The 21,677-nt window shown below is 37.5% G+C and overlaps 1 protein-coding gene across 1 annotated transcript in view; it reads left to right on the top strand.

Moving 5' to 3' along the window:
• Positions 1 to 21,677, top strand: part of RLF (RLF zinc finger) — an 86,356-nt gene that overhangs the window by 41,228 nt on the left and 23,451 nt on the right. Inside the window, exon 5 of the mRNA XM_037149334.2 lies at positions 4,903 to 5,105. Coding sequence (XP_037005229.2) covers positions 4,903 to 5,105 — 203 coding nt within the window. The remainder of the gene's footprint in view (positions 1 to 4,902; positions 5,106 to 21,677) is intronic.

Here is a 21,677-nt window from a genome sequence, read left to right as displayed (position 1 = left end):
TCAAGAAGCAGTGAGAAGCACTGTTCACTTAACACCCCATATCTGTTCAATAAAGATTAATTAAGGACCCATTATCTGTAAGACTGCATGGGTACAGGATACCTATATACCTAAGGAATTAGCCTGAGAACCACAGTGTAAATGGTAGGCAGCCCGTGGTTTACCTGCTTTCTCAATTGACCCTTACCCTAATTTCAGGTCAAAAGATGAGAAATCCTTTTTTTTATAGCTCAACTGCCCTTGCAGCCCAGATATTAACAGTGGACTCTCAGAAAGCTCTGGCTATCATCTCATTGATTGTCTTCTGGTCAGTATTGTAATAATCAGAAGTATAAAAATGTACATTTTAAAAAAGATTTTATTTATCTTTAGAGGGGAAGGGAAGGAGAAAGGGAGAGAAATACCAATGTATGGTTGCCTCTCATGCGTCCCCTACTGGGAATTGGCCTGCAACCCAGGCATGTGCCCTGACTGGGAATCGAACCACGATCCTTTGGTTCGCCTGCGCTCATTCCACTGAGCTACACCAGTCAGGGCTTAAAAATTTACATTTTTAAACCTTCAGCGAACTCCATAAATGCTTTTCAGTTCAGTTTTTTGAATTTAAAAAAAAAAAAAAGTCTGTAAGATTTTTATTGTTCCTGCCTTGAATTCTTGGTTTTGTGTGCCCCCCTATACCTTCTCCCACCCCACCCCCCAATTTATTGCTGGAATATGTACTAAATACCAGTTGTAGACACTTGTGCCTGCCATGATTAGCAGAGACATAAAGGATTTCTCCCACCTAGATTCTGGCCCAGGTAGTGAAGGCCCTTCCACCCCAACAGCCTACCACAGAAGGTGGGGGCGGTGAGAATAACCCAGACACACCCCAAAGAAGGTTCCCAACCTGAGGTCTAGTGCCCACAAAACCTCCTCTACTGCTAGGGGTAATGGCAGCAGCTGGAAGTAGGGACCTCAAACCCCCATCAGCAGCTGAAGTGACTCCTTGATACCTCCCATCACAAAATTGAAGTGACTCCAACTGTAAGGTCACCCAGAGTCCGCCAAAATTCCAAATGACTTACATCCTATAATTTATGGCTTCAAAACACAGGCTTTCTCTCCTTTTCCATGAGACTTATGAGTGCCAAAGCAGTAGCCTTTTGCTTTCTTTTCTCTCCCCTACCAAGGTTTGAAAGAAGGGATCCATCCTTACTGTGGAGAGACACCAACTCTCCCCGCTAAATCAGGCTGAGAAGGAACTGGCCAGTTCCTTCCCCTCTTACTTCCTTCCCCCTGGTGGTTTAATTTTTGTTTCCCTTCTGTTTCTTACCTCTGAAGCCATTTTATTAATTGTCATGTGCCCCTTGAATCTCCGGTAAAATAAAAACAGGCTTTCCTGATTGCGGGGGGAAAGCTGTTTTTTCAACTGGACCCTAAATATTACCATTTTTTACATGATGAACTACATAAAAGGTAAACTTTCATGATATTTGCAGCTGACTTTTAAATGGTTCAGAAAAAGAAGAATTAGGTAAAGACATATACCAAAACAGATCAACTGTTGAATCTAGATGGAAAAGAGGATATATGATTAAATTTTTTTTGTATTAAAATATTTAGGGAAAAATACAGAAAGGTACACAGATGAGAGTGAGACTTCTCAGTGTATACTTTAAATATTAAAGTGTATGGATGATTTCCTTTTAAAAATATAGATTAATTTTAACATAACTTAAAATGGTACTTTAAGATGCAAGATTGATCTATGTTAAAAATTAATATAGCAGCAGTTTAATTATGGCTGACTACGTTGAGTAAAATATTTTTACCTCTAGAAATAACAGGTATGATTTATAGAGTATGTGTTAGGTGATGGACACTGTATTAGTACTTTCCTGTCTCATTTAATCCATAAAACAGGTGAAAGATTGTGCATGCCCAAGGCTGCAGAGCTTAGATTTGGGGGGCAGAATTTGAGCTCAGGTGAGGAGATGGAAGGTTTTTGATTAAGGAGTAATAACTATTCAGTTACTAAGTACACAGTTTTATTAAACTTCTCAAATACACGAGATATTCGGCTTAGTCCTATAGGGAATACAGAAGTTAAGAAGACATGGTAATCACAAATTTTTGATAATGTGATAAGAGGAATGTCATAGACAAGTAATAGCAACTAGTATTTAGGGTTTACTCTGTGCCTGGCCCTGTGCTAAGTGTCCTATCTGCCTTACTAGTATTTCATTTTCGATTCTTTCATCTCTGTGTTGTGGGTGTTAGTAACCTTTTTACAGATGAGAAACTCGAGGCTCTGAGAAGTCAGTTTGACCAGCAGTCTCACAGCTAGTATGTATCATCAGAGTCACGGTTCACCCTCAGATGGGTGGTTCCCAAACCTGAGATCTTAACATTTTTATACTTTAAGCTTTTAGTACTGTACTGAAAGAGAAATAAATTTAAGTGAGGTGAAAGAAGTAATGTGGGGATTTAAAGGGGGGAGGGTTGTGTGGATAATATGCCTGTTTTGGGGCAAATCCCTGTGGGATTTGTGAAAATGCTTACAATCTGGAGGGTAGGTAAATAGAGCTGAAAGATGTGGCAGGAAATAATATGGAGGAATTAGATTGGAGAGAGTTTTGAAAAGAATTACTAGGAAACAACAACTAAGTTGATCTTCTTGAGGAAAGGATTTGGCAGGGAAGAATAATGCCAAAATTTCATTTCTATGTGATTGAGAGAAGACCATTACTGAAAAAAGAAGTAAGGAATGGGGAGCTGTTTGAGTGGGAGGTATGGTTATGAGTTCTTTTGTGAAATTTAGTGCTTGTGGGACTAAATTGGAAAAATCCAAGTGAAAGTGATTTTTCTGTCCATTCTTTTTAACCTTGCCTGCGTATTAGCTGTCTGTGAAAATTAAAACCAAAGCACACACCCACCCCTAAGGTCCAGTCCGCACCTGCTGAATCACAATCTCCAGAGGTGAAGCTCTGGCACCCAGACCTTTTTGAAGTGCCACAGGAAATGGCACCTTCCACCTGTAAATGGTGGGAGTATAAATTGGCGCAGCCTCTGGAGATCAGTTTGGCAGCAGTTCACTTGTAGAAAGTTTTTCCATAGATCTACAGTCATGCGTGTGTGGAATGGTCTAGGTACAGGGCTATAAGTTGTAGCATTATAGAGGATTGCCAAAAATTGGAAACAAGTTGTAAGTGTATCAGTAGGGATTGGTTAAATTACACCCACACAGTGGAATACTATTCAGTTGTTTAAAGTATTGAGATAGCTCTAAATGTACAGTGATGATAGAATGACATGTATTATATATTAAGTGAGAAACAATATGACTTTGGTACTCAGAATTTTTTTGGAAGTACAAACAAGAAATTGGAAGTTGTTACTGTTTCTTGGGGAGGTAGACTAGAGGACTGGAGTCAGCGTAGAAGAAACACAGTTTTAGGGGTTTTTTTTTTGTTTTTTGTTTTTTTTAGATTTTATTTATCTTTAGAGGGGAAGAGAAGGAGAGAGGGGGAGAAATATCAATGTATGTTTGTCTTTCATGCATCCCCTACTGGGAACTGGCCTGCAACCCAGGCATGTGCCCTGACTGGGAGTCGCATTTTGTATGCCATTTGAGTTTTGTGTCATGTGCATATATGATATTAGCTTAAAAAAAAAAGAATTTAAAAAACCTACAGTTGATTCTAGTGATATAGTTAAGATCAGGCCAGTGCTTTACTTACCTTGTTCCCTGCAGTGGTTTAATAGTACCTGTATTAGTAACTTCTACCTCATGTGTGGCCAGTGGGCATGGGTATCAACTGTTGGAAAAGCAGAATCTCAGGTCCCATCCTAAACCCTGCTGAAATATAATCTGCATTTTAATAAGATTCCCCTGGTGATTCAGAAGGCACTTTGAAGTTTGAGGAACACTATTTTAGATGAGCTACTTAAAGCAGTTTGCTCATTCATAACTTGTCTTGACACACAATATTCCCACTGCTGCTCTTTAAATAATACTATGTAAAATGATACCACACATTTGTTGAATGTCTACTATTCATAAATTGAGAACTTGTCCAAAACACTGCAAATCAGTGCTCAGTTGCTTAATATTTAGTACTACTCAGCAGCATTTTCCAAAGTGTGCACTGAACCAGGAACGTACATTTTACATTGTACTAATAATATGTGTAAAAGGGTTCTCTGGTCAAATCAGTTTGGGAAACAATAAAATAAATAAAAGTGGACAGTTTTCTTTATTGCAGGACTGTTCAAAGATTTGACCAAGGAATCCTTTTTTTTTCTAGGACTATCTCTCAGGTCTTTTGGTCGGTGGAACACACTTTGAGAAATGCCTGGTTTAGAGGAAAGAGCACCACTGGCTTTGGAATTTTTGGCAAGTTACCTAATTTCTCTGAATATTAATTTTTCTAACCTTAAACTGGGGATGATAAGACTTGCCTTGGTGGTGGTGTGAGGAATAAACGAGAGGTATATAAAAACTGAGTAAATTAAAGGTTGGTACCTCATAAGTGTAAGTTGTAGTTGTTAATACAACGTAGGTCACTTCCTTCTTTTTCTTGCACTTATGTTTATGGTTCATTTCACTATTTCTTACTACCCTTATCAGAAAATGAGGAAGGATATCACATAATAATTTTTGATGAAATGATAGTAGCTTTATTAAAAGGTTTGATGTTCCAAATAAAACTGAGTAATGTGGGAAGCTTTAGCAAACTTATTTTATTTTGCTCTCTGCTCTATCAGATGAGTTTTGAGACTAGATCCAATTTCCCAGTTACATCAACTGAATTTTTATTTCACTAAAACAAACAATATCAAAAGATCAAAATTCATCTTAACAACCATGACATATTATGTGGTATGCTATTAAATTGTTTCATTTTTCCTTTTTTCTAGTCAATAAATTGATTGCAGAAGAAGGACCTTTCTTTCTGCAAATGCGAATAAAACATTTGTTGAAATCTAACTGCATCCCCCAGGCTACTGCTTTATCAAAGCTATGTGCAGAATCTAAAGAAATTTCCAATGTGTCATCTTTTCAGCAAGCCTATATCACATGCTTATGTTTTGTTCTTCCCAATGAAGATGCTATTAAGGAGGTGAGTAAAGCAAGTAACTTCTGTTGTCATTCACATTTACTAAGAGTTTTCATAGAATTTGATAAATGTTGCATGGCAAGGTGAAAATCAAGACTCTTTTCTCAGGCTATTGAAAAATACTATTTTAATTGTATATTTAACTGTTCAACAGATTGAATATAAAGTTGTTTCTTAGGTAGATTTGAAAAGTGGGTAATGTAAAGAATACGCAAATGGATGTATGTTTGGGTAATGGTTTGCTTTAAATGTGAAAGTTGTTTTTACTTAAAGTAATGATTTTTCTGTGTTTGAGAAATGCAGAAATAACAGCTAAGCTAAAGAGAATGGCACTTAAGTCTAACTTAAATTACTTTTATACACTGAACTGTAAGCAAAAAGATGTAGGAATTTGGAACCTATGAATACATTTTGAGCAGTGATTAAGAGGACAAACTGGATACTATAGAAAATAATAAAGAGATTAAATCTTTTAAAAAACGTATCAGTCATATTGCATTCTTTTTTAAAAATTATATTTTGTTGTTTATGCTATTACAGTTGTCCTGATTTTCCCTCTGTGCCCTCCTTCCACCCAGCACCCCTATTCCCTCAGGCAGTGCCACTACTATATGTCCCTGGGTCCTGTGTATGAGCTCTTTGGCTACTCCATTTCCTGCACTGTGCTCTACATCCCCATGGCTATTCTGTAACTACCAGTTTGTAAGTCTTACTCCCTTCACCTCTTCACCTATTCCTCCACACGCCCCTCCCATCTGGCAACCATCAAAATACTCTATTATTCTGACTAGTTTTGCTTGCTTAGTTCTTTTAGATTCAATTGTTGATACTTTTTTTTTTGCCATTTTATTGTTCATAGTTTTGATCTTACTCTTAATAAATTCCTTTAGCATTTCATGTAATAATGGTTTGGTAATGATGAACTTCTTTATTTTTTTCTTGTCTGGGAAGTTCTTTATCTGCCCTTCAATTGTAAATGATAGCTTTGCCAGGTAGAGCAATCTTGGTTGTAGGTCCCAGCTTTTCATGACTTTGACTGTTTCTTGCCATTCCCTCCTAGCCTGCAAAATTTCTTTCAAGAAATCAGCAGACAGTCTTATGGCAACTCCCCTGTAGGTAACTAACTCCTTTTCTTTTGCTGGTTTTAAGGTTCTCTATCTGTAACCTTTGGCATTTTAATGACATGTCTTAGAGTGGGCCTCCTTACATCCATCTTGTTTGGGACTCTGTGCTTTCATTATTTTTTCAAATAGATTTCCAATTTCTTGCTCCTTCTCTTCTCCTTCTGGCACTTCTATAATGCAAATATTGGACCTCTTGAAGTTATGCCAGAGACTGCTTACACTGTCCTTATTTTTTTTTTTTAATTTTCTTTTCTTGTTCTGATTGGTGGTTTTTTGCTTTCTTGTGTTCCGCACTATTGATTTGATTCTCAGCTTCATCCACTCTATTGTTGTTTCTCTGTAAATTGTTCTTTATTTCAATTAGTGAAACCTTCGTTTCTGACTGGATCTTTTTTATGCTACTGAGGTCCTCACTAAGTTTCTTGAGCATCCTTATAACCAGTGTTTTGAACTCTGCATCTGATAGATTGCTTATCTCCATTTTGTTTAGCTCTTTTTCTGAAGTTTTGATCTGCTCTTCTATTTGGGCCATGTTTCTTTGTCTCCTTGTTTTGGCAGCCTCCCTGTATTTGTTTCTGTGTATTAGGTAGAGCTGCTTTGACTTTGTGTCTTACTGGTGTGGCCTGATGGGTGTTCTGTAATAGGTGTTCTTTAGGGCTCAATGGCACAGCCTCCACTATCACCCAAGCTGGATATTCAGGATTTCCCTTCATGTGAACTGAGTACACCCTCCTCTTGTAGTAAAGGCTTGGTTGCTGTTGGCAGATCAGTGGGAGGCCAGTCTGCTGCAAGGACGGACTGTGACTACTCACCACCCAACCTCCACCCTCTGTAGAAGATCATCTGTGTGGGGCAGGGTGGTGGTGCTTTGATGTGGTCTGTAGCTGTCCCCTGGGTATGTTGGTGTTTCCTGGGTGGTGCAGGGCACAGTCAGTTCACATCTGTGCTTTGCCTGGGGCCACCCTGCAAGAACTACAAAGCAATCTGAGATGGCTGCTACTTGTGCTGGGCTTGGAGATTCCCAGGTGAAGTCAAGCTGTGAATCTAGGCTGGCTGCTGCTAATGTAGTCAGTGACTTAACTGAGGACAGTTGTCGCCTATTTGATAGCATCTAGGAAGTTGTGAAGGATGAGCCAAGACTAGCCATTCATATGTAAAAGCAGCTTGAGGTGGCCCAGAAGTTGGGGTGGGGTCTCTGGGGATATCCACAGCTGGGTCAAACAACATTGGCCCAGTTGATGCAATCTCAGATATGGCACCAGCTTGCCTGCTCTGTTGGGGGAGGATGGTTTAGAAAAGAGATGAGAGTCCATCATCTCCATGTGTGGATTCTTTTAAGAGGAACTGCTCGGGGCTCCAGCAGTTTCTTCTACCGACTCAATCCTCACTGGATTTTACAGCCAGAAGTTGTGGGGACATATCTTTGTAGCTCAGAAACCCTGGGCTGGGGAATTGGTGTGGGGCTGGGACTCCTCACTCCCAAGGTGTCCCTCCCGAATTTTTATCCATCACACCTGGGTGAGGGACTAGCCTGTTTTATGCCTGCACACCTCCTGCCAATCTGGGTGGGGATGGTTTCTTTAATTCTGTAATTTTCATACTTTCATTCAACTCGATTTCTGGTGGTTCTGAGCCATGATTGTTCTATATTTTAGTTGCAGTTTTGATGTGGTTGTGTGAAGAGGTGAGCCATGCCTGCCTATGCCATCTTGACCAGAGGTCCTCAGATTGCATTCTTTTTTTAAGACATGAATCAGTTTTCCTTAGAAAAGTTAAAATTTGTTTTCTCTAATAGTTTTTGTTAAATGACACAGAAAAATGAGGACATCATAGGCTGTAATTTGTCTCCTCCCTTTACTTCTCTTGCCATTCATTTCTGACATATGGATTCTCATTTTACCTCTACATTGAACCTTCTTAATTAAGTATAGGAATCCCAGTGATCTGGGTCTATGATGTAGTAATTTCACATCATAGTGATGTAGAATTACTGTTATTTTATAACAATAATGTAGAATTACTGTTGTTTTATGACAGGTTGAACTGTAAATATCCTCCTCTCCAAGTGCAGTGCTCTCTCTTTCTGCCTCACTCCTTTTACCATAAAGACTCCACCAGGATCAACAGCCTGTTCATACCGTCACCTTTGTACTATCCTCATCCTCTACATGTTCTCACCTCCCTCTTCCTTTGTTTTCCTAGTCAGTCATTGTTACCATTCTTTGTATACACCCTCAATTCCTCTGCTGGTCTCTCCCTTCATTGTACTTATTTGACTAACCAGTATCCTGCTGATCCCTAAATTTCCACAAACTCTATGTCTGTTTTTAAGATTTTATTTATTTATCTTTAGAGAGGGAAGGGAAGGAGAAAGAGAGAGAGAGAAATATCTATGTATATGTATGGTTTGCCTCTCATGCAGTCCCTGCTGGGAACTAGCCTGCAACCCACGCACGTGCCCTGACTGGGAATCGAACCACGATCCTTTGGTTCGCAGGCCCGCACTCAATCCACTGAGCTACACCAGCCAGGGCACAAACTCTATGTCTTAACCTGCACCAGTGATGCCAAACTTGTGTGGAGGAACACTTGCCAACTAATTTTACTTTAAATCGCTCACTGTATTTCTCTAGTTCATTCATTCTCCCACTCTCTTAGGTTACTATTTCATACTTGTTCTTTCTCTTCAAACCATACTATAATTTGTGTCCCATGTCACTGTTATGAACTTTCTACCTATATCTCTGAGGAAATTGAGGCAGTCAGTTACAAGACAATTTCTGTAAGCTCCTTCCATGACGTCTGTTCAGCTGCTTGCATCTGTACATATACACCTTCCCTTCTGTTACTAAGGATGAACTATACCTGTCCTTCCAGTTTAGGTCAGTCCCCTTGACTTCTGTATCAAATCCCATCTGCTCTTGCCCCCTCAGGGGTAAAGTTACAGCAGTTCTCCTTTTCTCTCCTACATCATCAGTTTTAACCTCTGCTGTAAAGATTTATGTTGTTGTTTTTCCATCTTAAAAAAAATCTTAAGATTACATTTTTCTACCACCCCATTTCTCTCCAGGCCCTTCAGAGTAATTTCTTGAACAAATTGTCTAAATTTACTGTTTAACATTTTTCTCCCTGAATATTTTTTAATACGGTATTCACCCTTGCCAGTTTATCACATCACTTATGTCCGGTGAAGAGTTCTCAGTTTTCATCTTACTCAATCTGAACTTCTTAACTTTGTCTTTTAAACTTTTAACAGTTTTTCCACTTGGTTCTAGGTTACCACACTCTTGGTTTTCTGTCTACCTGATTGGTTGTTCTTTCTCAGTTCTACCTGTACTCTAGGACTCTGTTTTTGAGTGTCCTCTCTTTTCTATCTATACTTACTCCCTCGGTGATCTCATCTAGACTCATGATGGTAAGTACCAACTATGATCTAAATCCCAAATGTTTTATTTCCAGTCCAGTTCTCTCCTCTGAACTCCAGACTTATATATCCAACTGCCTCATTACTGTCTCTACTTGTATGGCTAATAGCATCTTGAATTTAACATGTCCATAACTAAGCTCCTGGTATTCCTGCTATTAAGGGGCTTTATTTGTTTTTATGAACTTTCCTTTAAGGGAAGTCACTTGTCTTCCAACTGTATTCTCAGTGTTGAAGGTGGGGGGAATGGGTAGTGAATAACCAACTACTATTGTTTTCAGTCCTAACTTGTGTTAAGCGTATTAGGCTAAGTGCTGTATATACATTGTTACATTTAATCCTCATTAAAACTCTCAGGTAACTCCATTTTATTGGTGAGGAAACTAAGGCTCAGATTAAGTAATATGTGTTTGGTTACAAACTTAAAGTGGTAATGCTGAGAATCAAACCTGGGTTTGGTATATTAAAGATATGGGGTAATAAATATTGCACTAGGTGTTATATATTTAAGGGTTTATATACCAAGTGCTGTCTTAGACATTGGGAATACACAGCTGAAATCAGAAGCCTCCAAATTGGTGTACTTGTTTTCACTCTTGCTTCCAACATTTTATTCTCAAAAGTAGCCAAATAATCTCTTAATCAGGCCATGTCACTCCCTTGGTCATAACCATTCAACATCTTTCCATCTTTTCAGAATAAACCCAGAAGTCTTTATTTTATGTGACATGGCCCCTGCCTACTTCTCTAACCATCTCTGACCCTATCTTTTAAAAAAAATCTTTACTTACTGATTTGAGAGAGGGGAGGGCAGAGAGAAAGACCACAATTTGTTGTTCCACTTATTTATGTATTTATTGGTTGCTTCTTGTATGTGTCCTGCCTGGAGATCATACCCATGACCTAGGCATGTCAGAACAACTAACTCTCTAACCAACTGACCTACCTGGGCAGGGCCTCTGACCATATAATCTTGTACAATTTAATGCTCACTGCTGTCCACTCACCTTGTCTATGCTGCTCTTTGAACAAGACAAACATATCCCTGCCTGAGAGCTTTCTACTTAGTATTTCCTTTGCCTGGAATGCCCTTCCGCAAGGTAATTTGGATTGCTCATTCCTTTACATCTCTCCCTGCCATATCAGAGAGGCCTGCCTCACTGTCCCATCTAAGATAATATCTTAATCCCTTATTTTACTCTGCCCTGATTCTTCAATAAATATTTGCTATTGTTATTATAAATATATATTTGGTTGGCCAAAAAGTGCATATGATTTTTTCCATAAAATATAAGGCACATTTTTTCATTTTCACTAATAACTTTATTGAGTTGGATATTTAGAGTATGTCAGCTATCTCCGCTATTGGCTTCTAGTGGGCAGAGGCCAGGGGTGCTACTAAACACCTCCCAGTACATCAGACAGCCCCACAGCAAAGAATTGTTTGGCCAGAATGTCTGTCAGTAGTACCAAGAAACTTCACAAACCACTTTTGACACGTTCAGTCAGTCACAGCACCTTCTCCATATACTGCACAAATTTTTTTTTAGGTGTGCACAAATCTTTTTTTGTGTTTTCGTTGCATTTTTATCTTTCTTGAATACTTGAATAATAAAGAGTATTATGCTGAAAATTTGCTTATCTTCCATTTTCAGTATTAAAATGACTGCACAAAAATTAACCAGTTTTGATGAGGTGTTTTTTTTTTTATTCATACTGATATGACAGCTGTCTGATACAGTCTAACTAAATTGTTTCAAATGAAGTTAAAGACAACCATGCACTACTAGTGTCACTGTATAGAAAAGACTAAATGAACTTTTTTGGCCAACCCAGTACAAACATGTATAAAATGGCCCCTGTTGTTACTTTGTCCCCTTACCTATTTGGTTTTTTCTTTGTAACATATATTACTACTTCTGGACTTCATATTTGGTTATTCTCTACTTCCTCCCAAGATTAAAATCTCTGTAGGGAGAGGGACACAGGTTTGTTCCGTGCTATATTCCTGCATTCTAGAAGAATACTTAGCCACAGTGTAGGCACTCATAGGGACTAAATACAGCCTGTATGCTAATTTATTTATTTGCCATGTTGAGAAGGGTAATGAGAATGGAAGACTGCTCACCTCCTAAAACAGCTGCAGTATTTTGTTTGGGAAACTTAATCAGGGTAAGACGCAGTAATGGTTATTCTTAGACCAAAAGAATTCAGAAAAATAAAAAATGCTAGACCTTGAATTTGATTCTTCTCCATTCTATAACAATAACTTTTTCTTTAATATCTCAGCATTTTGTTTATTTAAAACCTGTATTGTTTCTAGCATTGTATTAAGCATTGGCAAATTCAAAGAGTATAGATGGCCTAGTTTGGTTGCCAGAAACAATTACAGGATGATAAATTCTAAGCCATAATATACGGCTCCTAAATTCAGTAGAAGTGTGAGGGTAATGTCTTTGTAAACTGTAATAAAAGGCTTTTTAAAAATTGATCCTTGAGTTGGACCTTCAAATACTGATGGGGTTATGGGGTTTGGAAGGTAGAAGGAATGGTTTTGGGATGACTGAAGGTGGTAGTAGACAGAAATGAATGTGTACTTTGCCAGTACCCCTATGGCAGCTATCCCCAATTCTTTTGGCACCTGGAACCAGTTTCATGGAAGACAGTCCTTCCATGGATGGGGGGGTTGGGGTGGGAGACACAAGGTGGGGTCCAAGCAGTAATGCCAGTGTTAGCTTGCCCCTCACCTCCTGCTGTGCAGCCAGGTGGTTCCTAACAAGCCACAGACAGACCAGTGCTGGTCCTTAGCCCTGGGGTTGGGGACCTTTGTCCTAGAGAACACTTTGCCTGGGGCAGAGAGTGAGTGTTGAGGTCTTGTGAGAGTGATCTGTTGGGTGTGGAAAAGGAATGCTTCTGAAGATCCAGGCAGGGTATTAGAGCTTAGATTTGATGCAGTGGATATTAGGAAAGTTTTAAAGGTAGGAAGTGAAATGATTGAAACAGTGTTTTAGAAAAACTTAGAAAAAGTATGTATTAGGTTTAGAAGAAGAAATTGGAGTTGTTAGCAATGGAAGAAAGGACAAGTCTTGCTACTGATAGGACAAAAACAGAGGTGTTGGCAAACTATGGCCTGCGACCCAACTATTTTTGTAAATAAAGTTTTACAGATTCTCCATGGCTTTTTTTTTCCTGTACAGTGGCAAAGTTGAGTAACAGACCATTTGGCCCTCAAAGCTGAAAATATTTTCTATATGACCCTGTACAAAAAATGTTTACTGATCCTGGCTCTATGAGAATCAGATTTTCCAGTGTATTACAACCATTACATATTTAGCTTAATCTGTGTTTTACCAATGATGAAACTAAGGCCAAGATGGTAGTACCTTTAAAGCCCAACCTGCATTAAGCCGATGTCCAAGCCCAGACTAGAATGCAGACCTCCTGACTCCCTGGCCAGCCCTCTTTCCACTGTACAACTTATTTTCATTTGGTAAGCACTGGTCAGCCATGTTCCAATAGGCAGCATCTTGGTGGTGTATCCTTCTATTCATATTTATACATTTATATATAAGGTGTGATTTAAAATATTTTCTAGTGATTGGGATTAATTTATTAAATGAATTAATGCAAAAACATTTTGCATACATCATAAAATCATTTTAAAAAGAACACTGGTACCATCATAATTAGTCTCTTGTCCAGTGATGCTTTTTTTTTTCTTTTTTCCTTTTTTCCACAAGTGACAGTAGAATTAAAGAGAATGTTTAAAATTTGCTTTGGAAAAGTACTTATGAATCACTAGATACTGATTAGCTTAAAATCAGCACATGTTCTAAGATAGAAGAATTATACACATATTTTGCTGTCTACTTCAGCTGAGTTCAGAAGAATCAAATTAACTTGAACAGCAGCGGGGAAAGTATTCATGTGTTGGCACCTGTGGGTATCACAGTAATAGGTGTGTGTAATGGGAAACCTCTGCTGGGGAAGATTCAACCAGACACATACAATTAAGAATAATTGACAGGGTCAGCTTGAAAGCCAAAATTCAGAACTCCATGAAATCCTTAATTTCTATTTTGTAAATACTTAATTTAGAATTGAATGAGATGACATTGCTCTTAATTTTACATGTGAGAATATTTTAATGAAAGTTACAGACTTGGCCATGGAGAAGTGTCCCAAGGAGGTTTTTCCTGTATATTTTTTTCACTACTGAAAGAGGAAATCCTTGCAAAGATCAAGTTTTCCACATATAATATGAAGTTTAATTATGTTTTAAACATGAAACACTTCTGTTATTATGAAGAACCAAGAAATCTGTTGCAGGGTGGGTCCATTTCAGCCTTGGTCCCCGAATGAACTACACCTTCAGTGTTTAATGTGGTTAATGGATACAGTAGCAAAGGCTTGTTCCTTCTCTTAATGGGAAAGGAGCAGACAAACAGGACCTAATTTATTCACCAGTCTAACTAACACTGTTGGGAATTGACACAGTCACTAGGTATAAATGATAAACATAGCAAATACATTAAACAGGACCCACTGGGAATTCAGATTGGGAATAGAAGAAAAAGTAAACAAGAACATAGAAATTCCAAGTGTATTTTAAATAACAAACAAGATGAAGATGGATCCAGAACAAGGAATAATAACAAAGTATACAATTAAATTTAAAATTAAAATATGAATAATTTTACTTTATCATTAATAATTATGGGGAATAAGATGTGTATGCTTGAAAAGTACACTAAAGGTAAAAAGGCCTTCTGAGGAAATGAGGATTTGCTTATTTAAATATTTTATCTCCTAAGGCAGAGTTTTAAAAAATACCTTGAATAAGCATCTTCCCATGACTAAGCATATATTTGGATCTCACTTTTTCTTTCACTTTCATGGGGTATGTGTGGATATTTTGGTTTATGTGTGGTTATACTGGAGAGTTAGACATACATTATTTTTAAAAATTCAGTAGGACATTGCAGGTTTCTCTCAGATACACATTGTTCTAGGATTTAATTAAAAGCATCAATGACCATTTATTTCTTTAAGAAACCAGCATGTAACCTCTCAACATAGTGGTGGTCTGTGGTATTGGTACAGTTTAAAAGAAGCCAGATTTTTATTTTATTTTTTTAAGAGTTATTTATTTATCTTTAGAGGGGAAGGGAAGGAGAGAGGAAGAGAAATATCAATGTATGGTTGCCTCTAGTGCATCCCCTGCAGGGAACTGGCCTGCAGGGAACCTGTCTGCAACCCAGGCATGTGCCCTGACTGGGAATCGAACCTCGATCCTCAGGTTCGCAGGCCCGTGCTCAATCCACTGAGCTACACCAGCCAGGGCAGAAGCCAGATTTTTAGAAGCCTTTTTCCAGGTGATGTCTTTGAAACTAAACAGGGATGATTCTCCAAAAGATAGGCCCTGGTTTACGTGAAATAGAAGCTTGCTGATTGTAACTCCACATTTCTCCTACTCAAAGATGCAAGTGAGAGTAATCTGTGTTATGGGTGATCTTAAATCCACTTTGATTCTTTTTGTTCTCTATGATTCCTTTTTGAAAAGACAATTATTGATTTCAGTTTTTAAAAGGTATTATTAGGATTTGTCTTACACCTCAGGATGGATCAGGAAAATACTTGATTGAGACCATTAGTCTTGATTGAAAGAACTATATTGAAAATAATCCAGTAATAGCACTGGACAGAGTACCAGTTTAACCTTTGTAGCGTAAGCATGAAAATAAAATAACTTAGGAAGACACATATACTTCCTCTACCCACCTTCTCTTATGACAGTTGATTATTATGAAAGTCTTATCATTGCATCTATTCTTGTTTCCATAGTTCATTTTTTTTACAATAGTGAAATCTATGTTTCCATAGTTCATTATGTTTCACTATGTTTCCATAGTTCATTTTTTTACAATCACTTTTACAAGTGATTTTTTAAAAATAAAATAAAATTAGACATTTTATTTTGAGGTAATTGTAGACTCATGTTATTGTAAGAAATAGTACAGATATGCCTTTTAATCATGTAACATATCTGTCGGAAGATTTTACTAGGCACTGAGGACAGAAAGAACACAGAGGAGAAGGAGCAGCAGATAGTAGTCACACAATGTGAGACTTAGGGGAGAGGTCTGAGCTGGAAATTAAAGAGTTCCAAGTCATCAGCATTTGAAGTCAGAGTGGTTGAAATTAACTAGTTCAGAACTCTGGAAATTACCTAACAACATATCACAATTCTAGGGGGTTTTATTCAAGAAAAACAGATTAATTTCAGTAAGAACAGCAAGGTTGGTGGCATTTTAATTTTTACTACTTCCCATCTCCCCCTCCCCAGTGTCACAGTAACCTTGAAAACAACCTGGAAACTACGGTGGCTGTAAAAACCAGCAGCCTAGCATCACCGAAGGAAATAGAATGGTTTTGGAACTCTGAAAAATCCAATCCTCAGGAAACTGTCACCATTTGACCTACCTGGCAAACTTCTGAAAAACTCCCTTCTCAGAACCTGTCTTTCTTTATTTGTCTCAGATTTTACTCTGCCAAAAGCACTGTCTCAGAACATTCATCAAAAACAATCAGTGATAATTGATCAAAATGACAACTTAATCAGTTGTTTCTAAGGAAGCATTACTGGTCAGGCTAAGAAGAGACTGGCCAAAAAATTAAAAAGAAAAACTGGAATATGGGATGTCCATAGGGGGCTTTGAAAACCTCTGAGATATTCCTTGGATTCTGGAAAGTAATATGCATGTACAGGACTGTGTATCTACCAAGGAATGACTTCAGACAACCCCAGTCCCTCACCTTTTGTTTACCTTGAGGCTCTGAACAAGTAGGAAATGAAGGGCAAGATTGTTGTCAAGTGCCTGCTGAAACTGAAAGCATGTCCCAACACAAACAGCTGCTTGGCAAAAGCAGAGCCTACTAGTTCAGGCATTTAAACAAATATCCTGAATATGTCGAATAGGCAGTTGACCTCTTAGCAAAATGAATAAAGACTTAATAGTGGCCACAAATGACAATACAGACTTTACAGAGTTATTCCAGGGAAGTCCCAAAGTAAATAGCAACAATAACAAACCCTAAAGAGGTGAGGGAATCAGATTTCCAGAGTTGCCACAATATATTATTTAAAATACCTACTTATCATAAAAAGAAAGGTGGTAGCCCATACACAGGGTAAAAAAACTGTAGAAACTGTTCCTAAGGACACCCAGATGTTGAACTATAACTAGACAAGGATTGTATATTACCTATTATAGATACAGTCAATTCTTGTCATTCATGATAGTTACCAGTGTTTTTCAGACAATAAGACGCACCCCTCAGATTTGGGAGGAAAGGAGGGTACGTCTTATAGTCTGAATGTGGCTCGCTAGGGGGCGGGGGACAGCAGTAGAGCAGGGTCACAGCTGCATTTTCCTCCCAAGTGGAGAGGGGGGTGGTGAGGTGTGTCTTACAGTCCAAAAAATATGGTATGTTCTGTAATGGTCACTGCAAACACTGAATTAACAAATGCTGAAACTTACTCCTAGGGGATATGGAAGGTTAGATTTCTGCAAGCTTCTTGTCACAACATTTTTGTCAACTAATCATAACTTTGTTTTGCGTGTGTTTCTGTATAAGGACAACTTATTTAATATGTACAGTTGCTTCATTATCACTGAACTGATAGCCAGTAGCACTATGGGTGAATGAAGCTTATTAATACTTGTATTTTCTTTGTAAGGCACATCACAGCCTCTTGCACTTAGAAACTCTAGATAGCACTTCAGTACTACACTTGGGGGGCTATTTTAAAGAGTGAAATCACCAATAAAAAAGCACAAAAATGTAAAAAGTGACACTAAATAGAACATGAAAAAGACTTGTTACACTATGATAACTGAAACAAGAAGACAGAGTCTCCTTGTGTGACTGTAGCTGAGAATACGCAAACCAGGTGGCTCAAAAGAAGCAATGGTAGAACTATGTAAATAATTAAAGGAAAGTATGAGAACAAGTGTCTGAAGAAGTGGAGAATAGCAGCAAAAAAAAACCAACAAAAAACGGAAATTATAGAAAAACAAATTGAGCCCTGGCTGGTGTGGCTTATTTGGTTGGAGCATCATTCTGTAAGGTTGCAGGCTTGATTCCTGATCAGGGCACATGCGTGGGTTGCAGGTTTAGTCCTCAGCAGACAAGAGGCAACTGATCAGTGTTTTTCTCCCTCTCTTTTCTTTTCCCTCTTTTTAAAATCAAAAAGCATATCCTTGGGTATTTTTTTTAAAAAAAAAACTAACTTGAGATTGAGTGGAAAATACAGTAATTAAAATTAATTTGCTAGGAAGACTCAACATCAGATCTGAATCTAGACCTAATAGACATTTATAGAATCCCCAACAGCAACAGAATATACATTATTCTCAAAAGCATATGAAGTGTTCTCTAGGACAGATCTTCTATCAGGCCACAAAACAAATCTTGATAAATTTAAAAGGGTTAAAGTCACACAAAATATGTTCTTCAGTCACAATAGAATGAAATTAGAAATCAGTAACAGAAGGAAATTTGGGGAAATCACAAATATGTGAAAATTAAACACCTTCCCAAATAAGCCATGGATCAAAGGGAAGAAGCACAAGAGAAATTAGAAAACACATTCAGATGAATGATGAAATGTAACATATTAAAACTTATGGAATACAGCTAATGCTGTACTTTGAGGGAAATTTATAATTATAAAATGTCAGTCTTAAAAAAGTGATTTCAAATGGATAACCTAAACAACTGCTGTAAACATCTAGATAAAGAAGAGGAAACTAAACCCAAAGCAAGCAGGAGAGAATACACATTAGAGTGTAAATAAACAGAAAATACCAAATCAGTAGAAATTAGTTGGTTCTTTGAAAAGATCAAAATTGATAAACTTTTAGTTCACTGTACAAGAAAAGGAGACTTCTAGAATTATTAAAATTAGAAATGAAAGGATGTTAGTACCAACCTTATAGGAATAAAAAGAACTATAAGGGAATACTGCATTTGAAGAATTACAGAATTCTTAAATTCATAATTAAGAATTATAAGTCAAGACCTACATATCAAAAAATTAGATGTACTTAAATAGACAAATTTTTAATACAAACAACTGAAACTGACTCACAAAGAAATAGAAAATCTGAATATACCCATGACTAGTAAAGAGATTGAATTGGTGATTTAGAAAAGTAACCACAAAGAAAAGCTTATGCACACATAGCTTTACTGGTGAACATATACAGAAGAATTTATATCAGTCCTTTACAAAGTCTTCAAAAAAAAATATCAGAGGAAATGCTTCTAAACTAATGCTCTGAGGCCATTATTAGCCTGACAACCAAAACCAAAGACCTCACAAGAAAGGAAGTTACAGCCTTGGCTGGTGTGGCTGAGTGGATTGAGCACTGCCTGTGAACCCAAAGGTCAGGGCAAATGCCTGGGTTGCGGGCCAGGTCCCCAAGTTGGGGGCATGTGACAGACAACCAATCAGTGTTTCTCTTGTACAGCTTCTTTCCCTCTCTTTCTCCCTTCCTATCTCTCTAAAAATAAATAAATAAAATTTTTAAGAGAAAGAAAACTACAGACAAATATTCTCAATAACTATCGACGCAAAATCCTCAACAAAAAATCAGTAAGACAAGTATACAACATATAAAAAAGAGTATACAGCTTAACCAAGTGGGATTTATACAGGAATGCAAGGTTGGTTTAAATCAATGAATATAATATACCATGTTCAATAAAAGAAAGGATAAAAGCCACATGCTTATCATAAGATCCTATGCCTTTTCATGTAAAAGCACTCAAAGTAGGAATGGTATGGAACTTCCTCAGTCTGATAAAGGGCATCTGTGAAACCCTGCAGTTGACATATTTTGTGTTGAAAGACTGGCTTTCCCCTAAGATCAGGAAGGGACAGAATAAGAATGTTTGCTCTTGCCACTCCTATTTGAGGTTGTATTGGAAATTTTATCCAGGGCATTTAGTCAAGGAAAGAAAGAAAGGCATCTAGATTGGAAAGGAAGATGAATAAGTATAGTGTATTGCATAAGTCATGGTCTTGTATATGAACAATCCTAAAAAGATGAATATACAAATGTCATATACATCTAGCAATGAACAATGCAAAAATGAAGTTAAGGAAACAATTCCACATATAATAGTATAAAAAAGAATAAGGTAGTTAGGAACAAATTAAAAAATAGAAGTGTAAGACTTGTACAATAAAAGCTATGAAATGTTGCAAGAAAGTCTAAATTAATGGAAAACAGCCTATGTTCATGGATCAGAAGACTTAATATTGTAAACATGGCAGTACTCCCCATATTAATCTACAGATTCAGTGTCATTCCTATCAAAATCTTACCTTCCTTTTGTTCAGGGATTGTCAAGCTGATCCTAAAATTCGTGTGAAAATTCAAGGGACCCAGGATGGCCAAAATTAGTAAAAGAATGAATTTGGAGGACACACTTTTTTATTTCTAAAGTTTCAAAAAGTTACGGTAATTAAGACTATATTTTAGCAGAACCGATTAAAAAAAAAGATAGGCAAAAAGATCAATGGACTAGAATGAGAGTCTGGAGATCGGCCCTCACACTTAAAGTCAGTTGTTTTCTACGCAGATGCCAAGACAATTCAAGAGGGGAAAGAAAGGGAGTTGGACCATATGCAAATATTAACTCCAAATACATCATGGACTTAAGTGTAAGAGCTAAAATTGTAGCAACTTACAAGAAAAAGGAATAAATCTTTAGGGCTTTTTAAATTTAATATTTTAAAAGATTTATTTTTAGAGAGAGGGAAAGGGAGGAAGGAAGAGATGGGGAGAAACAGCAGTTGGTTGCCTGTTGCACACCCCCAGCAGGAGGCCTGACCCATAACCCAGGCACATGCTCTGACTGGGGGGGGGGGGGTCGGGGGGTTCGGTTTGCAGGATGACATCCAACCCCTGAGTCACACCAGGACAGAATAAATCTTTAAGACCTCAGATTAGGCAATTGTTTTTCACATCTGACACCAAAAACACATGTGACTAAAGAAAAAAATAAATAGAACTTACTCCAACTTTGTGCATCAGAGGACACCCAGGCAAGTGAAAAGTGGTTCACAGGATGGGAGAAAATATTGCAAATCATGTCCGGTAAAGGACTTGAATCCCAAATATATAAAGAACTCTTACAAGCTAATAATTAAAAGACAAATAATTCAATTTAAAATTAATGGGATTTTTTTGGAGCAGTTTTAGGTTTAAAGAAAAATTGAGTGGAAAATAGAGCTCCCATACATACCCTCCCACCTACCCTCAGTTTCACTTGTTAACATCTTGCCATTAGTGTGTTACATTTCTTACAATTGGTGAACCAATACATTGTTATTAACTAAAATGCGTAGTTTGCATTAGGGTTCATTCTTTGTGTTGTATATTCTGTATGTTTGACAAATGTATAAATGATGTGAATCTACCATCACAGTATCATACAGAATAGTTTTACTGCCTTAAAATTTTCTTGTATTCTGCCTTTTCATCTCTCCCTCTTTCTCCCCCCAAATCCCTAACAACCACTTTACTACCTACACAGTTTTGCCTGTTCCAGAATGTCATATAGTTGGAATCAAACAGTATGTAGCCTTTTCAGATCGGCTTCTTTCACTTAACAATATACAGGAGTGGACAAAAGTAAGTTTACAGTTGTAATGCAAATAAGTAAATAATAAATAATACAAGAATAGACTTGGGGGAGTTATGGGGGTAAATGTAGACCACTGTACTTGGACAATAAAATAATGAAAAAGTAAAAAAAGAATAAATGCTTGTTTCACATACTCACAACTGTAAACCTACTTTTGCCTGCCCTTATACATTTACCTCCATGTCTTTTCATGACATCCTCCCTCCCTCCTTCCCCTGGTCCGTTCCTCTCCCATATTCCCTCCCTTCATGTATCTCAGTCTCTCTCTCTCTCTCACTCACATTATTATCAAATGCATTGTATTCT

Source organism: Artibeus jamaicensis, unplaced genomic scaffold, assembly GCF_021234435.1.
Source record: "Artibeus jamaicensis isolate MK-2021 breed Jamaican fruit bat unplaced genomic scaffold, CSHL_Jam_final scaffold_847, whole genome shotgun sequence".
Taxonomy (NCBI): Eukaryota; Metazoa; Chordata; class Mammalia; order Chiroptera; family Phyllostomidae; genus Artibeus; species Artibeus jamaicensis.
The sequence above is the reverse complement of the archived record's forward strand: the minus strand, read 5'-3'. Positions and strand labels throughout refer to the sequence as shown.